Here is a 12,995-nt window from a genome sequence, read left to right as displayed (position 1 = left end):
AAATCAAGAAATTTTGGATGTTTTTATGTAGTTTATGTTTTATGATCTCGCCTTAGGGTTAATATTTCTTCACAAAAACTGATTTCTTGTCAATTTCATGACGGGACAACTTTTTGAGAAAAACTCCTATAAGCTATGCTTGAACTGTAATATAATAACTTTCTGTTTATACGTTTCTATACTTGCATTTATTTCTATTACAGGAACGCAACCGCCTCTCTCTCCGCTGTCTCTCAATCATCCTCCGCCAAGAAACCAGTGATGGTAAGAAAAATGACTCAACACCAGCCATTGTGAGGAGTGTGGAGCTTGCTAGAGAGGCTGTGAGCCTTGATACTAAGGATGGCATGTCTTGGATCATACTGGGTAATGCTTATTTGTGCCAATTCTTCCTGGGCAGCCAGGATCCAACGAAGATAAAGCTATGTATGAGTGCGTATAAGCAAGCTTTGGCAGACCCTGTTGCAAAGGGACAGCCTGATCTCTATTATAATAAAGGAATTGTGAGTATTCTATGCAGATCTCTAACTTTTCACCCTACTCTCAAAATCAGCAGCCGTAGGACGTCCCACCCTCCTCCTTAACTCACTCTTTGTTTTTCGCTAATTAAATGCTCCTCGCATCCACTTAAACATTCAAATAAAAAGATTAATTGACTTTATTTAACTTTGTACAGTCATGTATATGTATCTCAACATTTCTCAATTGAACACAATTGACAAAGGAGTTCCTTCATATTTGGATATTATAAGATTTACAAATATGTATACATATGTATAGTTGAACAAACTGATTTATGAACCAGGATGGAACTTTTTAAATATTAACCAATTTCTCTATGATTTCCTTGACCAAAGTATAGGATGTCAATATGACGTTAGTGGCACAAAGGTTCCATCCTGGTACAGTCAGACTTTAATTTCATGAGCCACCGTGACACCTTTTCAAAGAAAAAGTCATTACGATTTTCCTTGTTAATTAATGCGATGTCACTATCATGTTTACTGTGAAGTGGTTCCATGGTGGGTCATGAATTAAAATCCTTCACCATACATGATTCAGTTTGTTCGACTGTACACATTGCATACATTAAAATTTACTTAATAATGTTAATTATTTTATTTTGTAGCAACTCCTAACGCCATCTTGGCTCAAATAGAGAAAACAATGATGCTATCTAAATTGTGCTATTATGGTTTTTTAGGCATGCCCATTATGATTTACATTCTAGTAATGGCTACGAATTTCAGGCACTAAAGTTCGAAGAGTGTTATGCAGAAGCCCTATCTGATTTTGACTATGCGTGTCGTTTGGACCCGCCCTGGGACCTTCCTCGGCAGGAGTTGAATAAACTAACGCAGTACCTCGCTGCTGCCAATGAGCTGGTGAGGACCAAAGGAAAGGTGAAGAGCAAACGGCTGCAGCAAATGGTTCAGGTAGGTTTTTGAGTTGACTGCTGACTCATAGATTTATTCATTCATTCAATTAAAAACATTACAGTTTATACCAATGTGCTTTAAGTTTAAAAACATCAAAAAAATCACATAATAATAAAATAAAAAAAATATTTAGTCAATCATTATCATCAGTCTTTCAATTATTATTGTTTGTTTTGTGGAAAAATATTTTTTATTTCCTCACAGTGATCATGAAAAGCACAATGTTTAGTCTCGGCCAAAAGTGCAATAGATGAACTCGTATTATCGAAGGCCTCCCCTTCGGGTCGGCCTTCAAACTAACTCGTTCATCTATTGCTTACTTTCCAGCCTCTACAACAATGTACTTTATTTTAAAAGATTTAAAGACGTTTAATATAACAAAGCTACTGAATATCAAGTTTTAAAGTTTAAAATAAATGGTTCTTATTGCAGCTGCATCTTAGAATTATTTATTGATAGTGTCAAATTTAATAACCTGATATGCAACAAAAATGAACTTTCTATAATTCTCATTTTCAGTCATTAGACAAGAAAATGCTAGGAGTGTACGCGACGGCAACAGTAGAGAGGAACGGTGCGAAAGAGAACGCATTCAACTTCACGACACTCGACCAATTGGTGGAAGGCAAAAACCTGGGCAAAGTGATATTGGGGCGAGTTGTCGGCTCCATACATAATGAAAACTCTGTACCTTTGTGAGTATCTCTGTCTCTCTCTGTTTGTGTGGCTCTGCTTTGTTAGCTATTTATTTATTTCGCTTGAGAAAGAAACGGCGCACTAAAACCGTACGTTTAGCCGCGTAGTGCGAACGTAGTCTAAGGGGCTGTTTCACCATCCATTGACTAGTGTTAACTGACGGTTAAATGTGATGCTGTCTCTATTTGTTTTGTTCGAATAGACGGATACGGCATCACATTTAACCGTCAGTCAACACTAATCAATGGATGGTGAAACAGCCCCTAAAAGTGCCTAACCATTATTATTACTATTATGTACTGTCATCACTCATCATCATCATCTCAGCCTATATCATGAGGAAGTGCAAAATTCTAACTTCGTATGTTGCCGCCCCTCTGACGCTTATGTTATTTAATACGAGAGTGAGAGGGACGGTACGATACGCACTTAGAATTTCATAGTAGCCCCCCTGCACAACAAACCTACGAAGCAATTCAATGGAGTGCATGAAGTTCCCCATACGCACTGGGCGGAGGACATGGACTGAGAAGAGGCCTTATGTATTGTAATTGTTTCAATAAATAATTACTTATGTTTTTTTAATAAAATTGTTTCAGTACGTTCGCGATAGTAGACGCAAGCTTACAGTGTTTCCTAGTAACCGTTTACAATTGGGCGGACGGTAGAGGAGCCATCATAGGTGACGCAGTGGCCATACCCGAGCCAAAAGTCAAGCATCACAAGCTGGACTCGCCGTTGGCGGTAAGTGTCTTTGCCAAGATTATGGGCCTAAAGTCCAGTGGCCGTATTGTCTATTTATCACACTTGCGAGTTACGACCGTATTTCTTTTAAAAATATCAGTCGCGGCGAACTCGTTGCGTGATCGCCTTCATACAAAATACGCTCGCTACTCGTGTGACAGGGACCTAATGCTCTGGCGCTCGCAATCGCATTCACCATCTCTTTCTATCATTCCATGCTGTGTGACAGAAATGGTTCGTGGTTCTCATTGATGTTGTATTTAAAGCAGCAGTTGTGTACAATCTTATGACTAAGATTGTAAATTTCAAATTTTATCCAATTAGTTCCAATTTTATAAATAAAAAGAACAATCTTTAATTTAGCATGGATCCAGGCTCCACCATACTAACCATTACCACCATACCATACCACTACCCTCCACCATACCATTACCACCATCCATACCCACCACCATTTCATCCTAACGTGTTTTTTCTGTGTATCGAATATGTGTAAATAAATGTCTTTCTTTCTCTCTCTCTCTCTCTCTCTCTCTCTCATTGACGTCCGTCGGGGAAGGTGACTCAGTGGGGGGTCACGCCGTTTTCTCACATAATAGGGATGACGACTGGGTTTAAAAATATATCATTCTATTTAGTCCGACAGTTAGATTATGGAAAAATATGGGACACGTATTTTTTGGTTTATCAAATTATTAAAAATCGACAAAGGTATAGATCATCAAACTTCCGGAGTGGGGGCTTGTGACGACACTATTAGGTAAAAATCGTACCATATAGTGACTTCACTCGAAACTTCTAAGCACTGTATCCTCGTCATTTTTTGTTTGTCAAACAAAAGAAAAAATACGTGCACAATATTTTTTAATTATCTAACTGACGGACTAAACAGTTTTTTTTAGTCGTCTAGCCTATTAATTACCATTTGACTAAACCTGTCACTTTCATTCCAGAAGTTCGAGTTCAGTTCCATCCGCGTGACCGACCCGACGCAGATGCGCGTCAACGGGCGCCGCGTGGGCATCGAACAGTTCGCGTCCACCAAAGTTACCAGCACCTACGAGGTTCACTGACCCGGTAGGAGGTACTGTTGCCTAGTGGAGACTGGGGTCCCTAGTCTTTTCTTGACATTTACCCAGTGAACGAGAAAAACGTAACATATCTAACCTTACATAATGCTAGAAAGAGATGGGACGCTGTTAATAACTGCCTACCCTCAAGCACATACAATTTTTATTGTCTTAGCTACAGGGTGCCTCTGACTATGGGGCTTTGCAAGGTTCGATTCTACTTGCATAACTGAGTTACTTTTGTTCTGCAACTTTTTAAAAACATATCGTCAAGTCGTATATTTTTTTCATAGAGATTAAATTTAATTTTCAATTAAATGTTTTTTTTACTAAAGATAATTATTTAAAGCCCCCCCCCCCCGTACTAAGGAAATTTCGCCCTCGTACCATGAGACAGCGGTAACACCGCCATGCGTGATACACTGGTTTGACGATAAAGTTTTGAGCATCAATAAATTACTAGTTATTTGAAAATTGTTACAAAAAAAGTAGCTCAGTTATATGTGTAGAATCGAACCCAATTAAAGTAAATATGAATAAATAAAGCCCCAGTCAGAGGCACCCTGCATAAATCTAATTTATCAGTTAGTTAAAACTGATTTTAATGATTATCGTGATGTTCACTGTGCAATTATTGCAATAATAATCGAAAGTATACGTATTATCATGGCAACATTTGTTAAAAAAATTAACACGTTTACTATTTTGTCGCTCAGTGCATCTCTTTCTTTCTTTACTATTGAGATAGAGACGCTCATGGCGACTGAGAACTCGTGCCAGCCCTATATTAATGTCTCAAATGTGTTTGGCAAATAATTAAACACTAAAGACTGAATGTGAGTGATAATTCGTGGATCTCGAGTGTATACACTGTGGCACATGTGAAAATGATCTTTGTCAATTCTATTATCATGCATGATAGTTGTGTGGGTGACACTCTTTCCCGGCCTGGATAATACCAACATGGAAATACCGACCCTGTTTTCTTGTGTACACGCCCATAGAAACTGACATGAGCTTCTATGGGCATGTATGCGAAAAACATAGTCGGTATTATCCGGGCCGGGAAAGAGTGTCACCCAGTTGTGTTTTTCATTATAAGGGTGAGGCCAAACGAACGTAATTTTTTGAGTTGTGACCTTGGTATTTTCGGTCGCGTAATTTGTGCCGTATTTCGTTTTATACAAAAAATCCAGTTTGTTGGCGACGCAAAATGAGTTTTACACAAATAGGACTTTTGTATGAAATCAATATATTGCGACCGAAAATACTCGATTCTCAACTAAAAAATTACATTCGAATGGCCTCACCCTAAAGGGGCAATTACACCGGCGACTAAAATTGTTGAATAAATGTTATGTAACAGGGGCATTAACAGAGGGTAATCTTTTTTTAATAAATTTCAGAAGATTAGTTACTCTATCTGATACGTCTGTCGACTTGCTTTGCTGGTCGCTTGTTTAAGAACCACAGTACGACTGATGTATTAAGCTACAAGATATATTAGCCTAATCCATTTAACCCTTAACCAGGCCTCAAGTGCGATAAGATCCGCGATTACCGTGCCAATGTAGTTGTGCCTTTATTGTGTGAGTTATGAATTTGAAATATTTAAAATCTACTTTCATAGTGATTAATTTTTAAACTAAGGGCCTCTACTATTTGTATTGTTGTGGATGACGTAAGTATGGTGAAATATAACGAAGCGTGTAGATTTTGGTTAAGTCATTGGCAAACATTTGACAAAAATATGCATGTAGATACAGTCATAAATATCGATACGGCCATCGTGTCAAATAACTACACCTACAACGTGTAACAGAGCCATGGTACGTGCCATGTCTTCGACAATTCTTTGGGCTAATACGCCCGGACAAACATAAGTTGCATAATCAGTTGCATTTCTCGACTATTGGTCCAAAGTAGCCGAGAATGTTCTCACCAGCTTGAAGAGCTGGTTTGTTTAAATATAAAGTCACACTCGGTGGATCCGGGTATGCTGGTATCACCGAAACCGGCTAGGTATTGTTCGGCCAGTTTCGTGAGTGAGTAACTCCCCACTTCGAGTTGTGTGATAAAGTCGGACTCGTCAGGCGTAATGACCGCACCGCACTGACGTCTTAAACTCAACATCCGACCATACAAATGCATGCCCACGTAGTAGGAGTGTATGGACTGGGACACGTTCTTGGCATAGACGTGTGAGTGTCCCGCTGCTGATTTGTAGTCTTCCTCCACAAGGCGCGCCATACCGTAGTGGCCTGGATGGGCCTCGTTTGCAATCGGCGCCATCCGCATCTCTGTCCCCATTTCGTTCATGAAGTTCTCGAGGTACAGAAGATCATTCATCATAGGTGATGAAGTTTTAGACAAGTGTTTGGGCTGCGGTACGCCCGAAATTGGAGCCTCGCTCGCAACAGCCGGCTTTTCTTCCGGCGGTGGTGGTGGTTGCGTTCGACGAGCTGGACCTCCGTATCGTCCGCCTCTGCTCCGCCTTGGCGCTTCCAGTTCAGGTCTGGGGTTAACATTCCTGCCTCCCCGTCCCCACTGCGCTCCGCCGCGGCCAGCATAAGGATTAGGTACGTAATTAGTGCCGTACCCCTGGGACGTGTAGTCGTTGTTGTAATTCGACATTTTCATAAAATTTGCCTCTCCGAGGTCTTAGGTAATTACGAAAAGTGAAATTAGCTTACGTGAAGTAAAAGGGTAACATAATAACTCGTAAAAATATAACAAACTAGCTGTTGCCCGCGACTCTTTCCGCACAGAATTCTTTATCGCTATCTCGCGGAACTGCAATTTTCCGGGATTATGTTCCCGGGACTCAAACTAGGTATAGGTATAGGTATAGGTATTAGCGGGCTGTTTTCCGCAACTCGACGTCTAAGTGCGCCTATTTTGCGTGATTAGGCTGTAGGCACTATTCATGCCAGCCTAGCTCCTGGAGGAAGCCTAGCAGACCCTTCACGTTGCCGGCGACTTCCTGCAGTGACCCCGGTGATCCGAGGTGTAGTGCCCTGTAGTTCGCCACACCAGAGCATTCCAGAAGGATGTGAGTGGCTGTCTCTTCTGCCTCCATGCATGCTCTGCACAGGGGGCTGTCTGTAACACCTAGATTATGTAAGTGCTTGTTTAGTAAAGCATGACCAGTAAGAGCACCGACCAGCAGTCGGAGTTGATCCCTCCTAAGTCCGCGAAGCTTGCGGGACAATCCGGGGTTGATCGTCGGGAGGGCTTCTCTGGTTTGCCTGCATGTATCTAGGTTCGTCCAATATTGTTGGTGCATTACCTTGGTGTTGTGTCGCAGTTTGCCGCGCAGCCATCCAAAGGGCAGAGGTAGAATGGGTTCGGGACCGAAGACCTTCATGTCCGAACCCCCTCTAGCCAATCGGTCGGCCGCGTCGTTACCTCGCGATCCACTGTGTCCTTTTATCCATTGTAGTGTTATGGTGTTTGTCTCACTTACCAACGTCAGAGCTCGATGGCACTCGTAGATTAGCCCTGATGTCATTGTGTCGCTCTGCAGGGCTTGCAAGACCGATTTGCTGTCAGAAAGTATACGGATAGGAAAATCCTGTACCTTCCTGGAGTCAATCGCTGCAGTTGCCATTATGATTCCCATACATTCCGCTTGGAAGACGGTATTATGGGCTCCTAGTGGCTTTGATATGTTGATATTCAGGTCCTCTGAGTGTGTTCCAGAGCCTGTACCAGTTGATGTCTTTGACCCGTCCGTGAAGATCCTTAGCTCTTTCAAGTTGAGTCCTTCCCCCGGGTCTTCGTGTAGTTGTATCTTGTATTTTTTATCGAATACGTACTGTTTGGGTATCCTGTCGGTGACCGCCTCAAAGAGTGGTTCCCTGTGTACCAGTTCATCAAGCAGTTTGGCGTGTGGAACACTTACGCTTTTCCATAGGTTTAGCTTTTTTAGTCTTACCGCCGTCGCTCCCGCCTCCTGTTGGATAAACAGATGCAGCGGCGGCAGGCCAAGCAAAGCTTCCAGGGCCGCAGTCGGAGTCGTCCTCATACAGCCCGTGGTTGCCATGCAAGCCAGCCTCTGGAATCGTTGTAGCTTTGCTTCGACGGTGATTAGTTTGGTTCGTGGCCACCAAACCACTGCACCGTAGCTGATTATAGGTCTGATGACTGACTGGTATAGCCATAGAGTGACCTTGGGTGATAAACCCCATTGCTTACCTACCATTCTACGGCACTGCCAGAAAGCCACCGTGGCCTTGTCGATCTTATTGTTGAGATGGTTACTCCAGTTCAATTTGCTATCCAGTATTACTCCTAGATACTTTACCTCCGAACTGAACTGTAGTTCCGTGTTGAACAGTCTGGGGGGGTTATAGTTGCCCAGCAGTCGTTTGTTTGTGAACATTACCTGTTCTGTCTTCTTGGGGTTGACAGTTAGTTCGTTTTCGATGCACCATCGTTCCACGATCCGTATTGCCTGCTGCGTGACGTCACACACAGTGCTGCTGACTCTACCGCTTATTAATATAGCAATATCGTCAGCGTACCCGATCGTGTAGTAATGGTGTTGGTTAAGTCTGGTTATGAGGTCATTTACTACCATGTTCCACAGTAGTGGTGACAACACCCCTCCTTGTGGACATCCTCTGGCTACCAGTGCATGTTGTGTCTCAGATGAGTTGAGTCTGATGATTCTTTTGCTGAGCATGTTACCTATCCATTCGACCATGACCGGATTCACTCTGTGTCTTGTCAGGGCCGAAGTGATGCTGCTGAAGTTGGTCTTATCGAAGGCTCCTTCAATGTCGATGAAGGTGCCGAGGCACATTGATTTATTTTCAATGGCCTCTTCTATTCTGCTGACCACTGCATGTAGAGCTGACTCTGTTGATTTACCTTGGCTATACGCATGCTGGTGTGAGTGTAGACGTATTGTAGCTAGGGCATGTTCTCTCAGATCCCGGTCACAGAGCCTCTCCATAGTCTTCAGCAAGAACGAGGTGAGACTAATGGGTCTGTGTGCCTTGGGTTCGGAGTAGTCGCTTTTCCCAGGTTTCGGGATGAATATTACCTTTACCTCCCTCCACCGTTTCGGTATGTATCTATGAGCTAAACATGCTGTGAAAACGGTGGTGAGCCTTTGGATCAGTCGATGTCCTCCCCACTTCAGGAGTGCCGGGAAGATCTCATCCAGGCCTGGGGATTTAAAGGAGTCGAAGCTACTAATTGCCCATTTAACCTTTGATGGGCTAATTACCTCGAGTGCTTGTTGCCAGTGCTCCTCGGTTGTAACTGTCTCCTCCTCGGACCAGTGGACTGAGCGCATGATGTGGCAGCCTGGAAAGTGTGTCTGTACCAGTACGCGCTCTGTTTCCTCTGGTGTGCCGGTGAAGGTGTTATCTGGCTTTTTTAGGGAGCCCCCTACCTGATTGGTTTGGTTTGCTAGGACTTTTCTTACCCTGTTGGCCTGTACGCAGGTCTCTATGCTGCTGCAGAATTTGCGCCACGATTCGGTACTTCTGTACCTTAGTCGTTTTTTGTATCTGGACTTGGCTTCCTTGTAGTTGTCCCAGTCCAGATCCGCGCATGTATTCATTGCTCTGTTTAATAGTTGTCTTACCTTTTTCCTGAGCCTTTCCAGTTCAGGACCCCACCATTTCACCTTGTTGTTGGTGCTCTCTGACGGGGTTGATAAAGGACATGCAGCGTGGTAGGAGTCTGTGATACTATCAGTCAGTATATCTACCTGTTTTTCTATCTGTCCCGTCCCCACGAGTCTGTCTGGGCACGACCGCTCCCCGAGCAGCTGATCCAGTCTATTGGCGTAAAGCACGCGGTTGGTTTTGCGTGGGTTACGCTTTGGGGAAACAGGGACTGTAACTACCTGCATGTCGAAGCGGATCCATCTATGATCAGAACATGATATCTCCTTGGACACATGCCAGTTAGAGATGGTTCCTGATGCCGCTTCTGTAGCCAGTGTTAGGTCGATGATCGTTCTGCTACGTCTATTCACAAAAGTGGGTTCCGATCCCACATTCATGATATTCAGATTCGTGGTCATCAGGTATTCAACAAGAAGCTTACCTCTCTCGTTTGTAACTTGCATCCCCCAGAGGACGTGGTGTGCGTTGGAGTCAGTGGCAATGATGAGCTGCAATCCGACCTCTTCGCAGTAGGTTACCAGCCTCGTCATGTCGTGTGGCGGTGGTGCATCAGCCTCTGGCATGTAGACTGAGGCGACGACCACCTCTGGCAGGCTGTGATCTTGCGCTCTATGCACTTTAATAGCGCACAGATCTCTAGAACAGAAACTCGTTAGAGCATGCGCATGTATGTTCTTGGAGATGTAGATGCAGGCCCGTGGATTATCCGGGCCCGTGTATGTGACTATCTTACCTCCTGCACTTCGGAGTCCGCATACGATGCCATTCCTGACCCACGGCTCCTGGATCAGGGCAATGGCTGTTGGGTTGACCTCCAACCATTTCCGCATCTGAGCCGTTGCGGTCACACTGTGGTGGAGGTTGGCTTGTATGAGGTTACAGATTGGGGGATTTGGGTTCGCCATCTGACGACAGCACCTCCATCTCCTCCCAATCTGACCCCCCAAGGGCCAGGTTGCCTAGGCCCGCAGCGCAAGAGCCTCCCTCCGAACCCAGAAGCAGCTCCTCCTCGTCCTCTGCTTCATGGGTCGGCTTCAGGGGGCTCGACTGCGCTTGTGGAGGAGGCTTAGGGTCAGCCGGGTGTTCCCTTGGCTTCATTCCCTTCGCCTGTTTGGAGCCGGTGGCTTCCTGTTTGGAGCCGGTGGCTTCCTCCTCGTGGCCCGTGTCCGTTGGCAGGTGCTCGGTAAATTTACCTTTCGGACCCTGAAATTTCACGTACACCGACCCTAGCATGTAGCAGAGTCGGCGCTCCCGTTCAATCAGGGTCTGCACCACGTCCTCCGGAGCACTGAAGATGAGGAACGTGTCCCCCTCTTGCCGGTCCACTTTATGGAGGAGCCAGCTGTCCACCCTTGCCCACTTGTTTTGGTAGCGCAGTGCGCGTCCCACCTTCCAGATGTCCGGCTGGTCACCCGGTAGCAGGACGCCACAGCGAACCATCCGGACTAGGTCGCACTGACGTTTTACCATCAGTCCAGTACCAGTGGACAAAGTAAACCCCGCAATTGTTTTTGTGAGCCACTCAACTGTTTCGTGGTCCTCACACCACAATTTCAGGGCGCCGTTGGCAAGGATTGGTTTCCCCCTAAACTGGGGGTCCCCACTCCAGTCGATGCCTGTTTCTTGCACTGCCTGCTCGAGCAACTGCTCCTGCAGGCGTGCCTGTATTTCTGCAGAGGCCTGCGCAGTCAGGGGCTCACCGGTCGCGGCTGTTACCGCAACCAGTAGCTCCGACCGCACCGCCTCCGCGTACGAGGCTTCAGCTCCTTCCTCAAGCCTCGGCTTCTTGGACCCGCCTCTTGGCGACTGTGTGTCGTCATGGCGGTTCCTTTTAGCCGTAGCCTGAGTCGGACCTTTAGCCCCGGCTTTGCTCTGACCTTGCGTCTCGTTGCGTTGGCCTCGACCGGCTACCTGGTTGCCCTGGCTGCCTGCCGCTCCCTTCGCAAACTTGACGTTCCCCTTTATTTTGGGGTTTTTCTTGGCAAGAGCTGTTGCCTCGCGCTTAGCAGCTTTCGCCGCTTTCGCCCGCTCCTTTTGACGCTGGCGCTGCTTCTTGCTCTTGCGCTTGGGCGCAGGACCGCTTCCAGCTTGGGAGGTTCCCGCACCACTAGCGCTTCCCACCGCCTTGCCGGACTTGCCTTTGCCCCGGCGGTGGTCAACAAGAGTCCACGCCTCGTCAAAATGTTTGAGGTCGGCAGCTCCTCCCGTCGTCGATCCACTAGCCTCAGGTTGCCCTGTTGCCGCGGAGACGTCAGGAGTCGCTCCCGCCTTTGGCTTTGCACCTCCCTGAGGTGGCGCTGGGCCTGTATGGTCGCTCGCAGTCGACGTGGTCGGCTTCGGTCCAGCTGGTTTCCCAGCCTTCCTTGACCGACCACGGACTTACGTGGCTTGGTGTGTGGCGGTCCCACCTTAGCAGCACCGCCCCCATGGGTGTGTGTGCTTGCGGAGGCCAAGGTCGACATCGCTGCCTTGGCTCCGCGTGTGAAGGAGGGTAGTTCCACGATTGTGGCCCCGCCCTCCCGTTGTTTGTGTTGTCGGTTAGGTTCCGCTTGCGCAGACCCTAAAGACGTGTGAGTGGATGGACCCGCTTTCGCGGTTCCGCCCACCTGTAAGGTACCGTCAGGTTTCCCATCTGGTCCCTGGGTTATGGACCTTTTTTGTTCCATAGTTGGGTTTTTTGCTTCATCCGCCGCGCTCCCTACCCTCCATGGAGCCCGCAACATTGGGGATGTCGTGTACGACACCGGGGCTACGCAGCAGATATAGACGGTGCAGGTTAGGTTCCTTGCGCGACATCGGGAACTACAGATGACGGCTGATGATCGTGATCCATCCCAACCACCAGTGGTTCCGCCACCCTTGTTCCGTCAGCATGGCCGGTTCCCTTGCCCTCCCGGAGGACCCCACCCCGTCTCGCCAGCGTAATGCACCCAGCTCATCCGTGCAGTTACGCGTGTCCATTTCCCCGCAGTGGCTAGCTGCGAGGCTACCGTTTAGCCTGAAATCCAGACCAAAGAGGGCGTGTTGTCTCCCGAGGTAACCCCGACCCCGTTCGACTCAACCCCCCAGGACTCCTTCATCCCTGCGCACGGCGATCAACTGCGCAGGACACACGCAGGTAGGCAGTGTTAAATCCACCGGGTCACCTACTATACCCGGCAGATGGCCTGTCATACTTAGCTACTGCGGTCCGGGGTAGATGGTATTATGCGACGCCCGTTACCGACCACAGTATTACCAGGGTGCGCGACCCACTCATTAGGTGATTACGGAGTGGGTTCGCCCCCAAGCCCGTACGTCGGCGAGCTGGGGGCGACGTGGACGCGTATAACAGACTTGACAGGAACGAGCCAATAGCTCAGCGCCGCATACCCAAGCGTACTCATTCCGCCCTACACCCC

The 12,995-nt window shown here is 46.8% G+C and overlaps 2 protein-coding genes across 2 annotated transcripts in view; one reads left to right on the top strand and one right to left on the bottom strand.

Moving 5' to 3' along the window:
* The window catches only part of LOC141445182 (tetratricopeptide repeat protein 5-like), a 4,628-nt gene extending 360 nt beyond the window's left edge, over window positions 1-4,268 (top strand). The window contains exons 2-6 of the mRNA XM_074110968.1: window positions 204-503; window positions 1,251-1,436; window positions 1,959-2,134; window positions 2,735-2,879; window positions 3,833-4,268. Coding sequence (XP_073967069.1) covers window positions 204-503; window positions 1,251-1,436; window positions 1,959-2,134; window positions 2,735-2,879; window positions 3,833-3,952 — 927 coding nt within the window. The 3' untranslated portion in view covers window positions 3,953-4,268. The remainder of the gene's footprint in view (window positions 1-203; window positions 504-1,250; window positions 1,437-1,958; window positions 2,135-2,734; window positions 2,880-3,832) is intronic.
* A 6,202-nt stretch (window positions 4,269-10,470) lies between these two features.
* LOC141445186 (uncharacterized) lies at window positions 10,471-12,980 on the bottom strand. Its single transcript, XM_074110970.1, has 2 exons — window positions 12,865-12,980; window positions 10,471-11,956 (listed from the first exon to the last, which is right to left on the bottom strand). The coding sequence occupies exons 1-2, from the start codon at window positions 12,978-12,980 to the stop codon at window positions 10,471-10,473; spliced, it is 1,602 nt and encodes a 533-aa protein (XP_073967071.1).
* Window positions 12,981-12,995: the final 15 nt, after the last annotated feature.

This window comes from Choristoneura fumiferana, unplaced genomic scaffold (assembly GCF_025370935.1).
Source record: "Choristoneura fumiferana unplaced genomic scaffold, NRCan_CFum_1 Sck3bRy_43;HRSCAF=211_pilon, whole genome shotgun sequence".
Taxonomy (NCBI): Eukaryota; Metazoa; Arthropoda; class Insecta; order Lepidoptera; family Tortricidae; genus Choristoneura; species Choristoneura fumiferana.
Note: the sequence above shows the minus strand (reverse complement) of the source record. Positions and strands in the feature narration are given on the sequence as shown.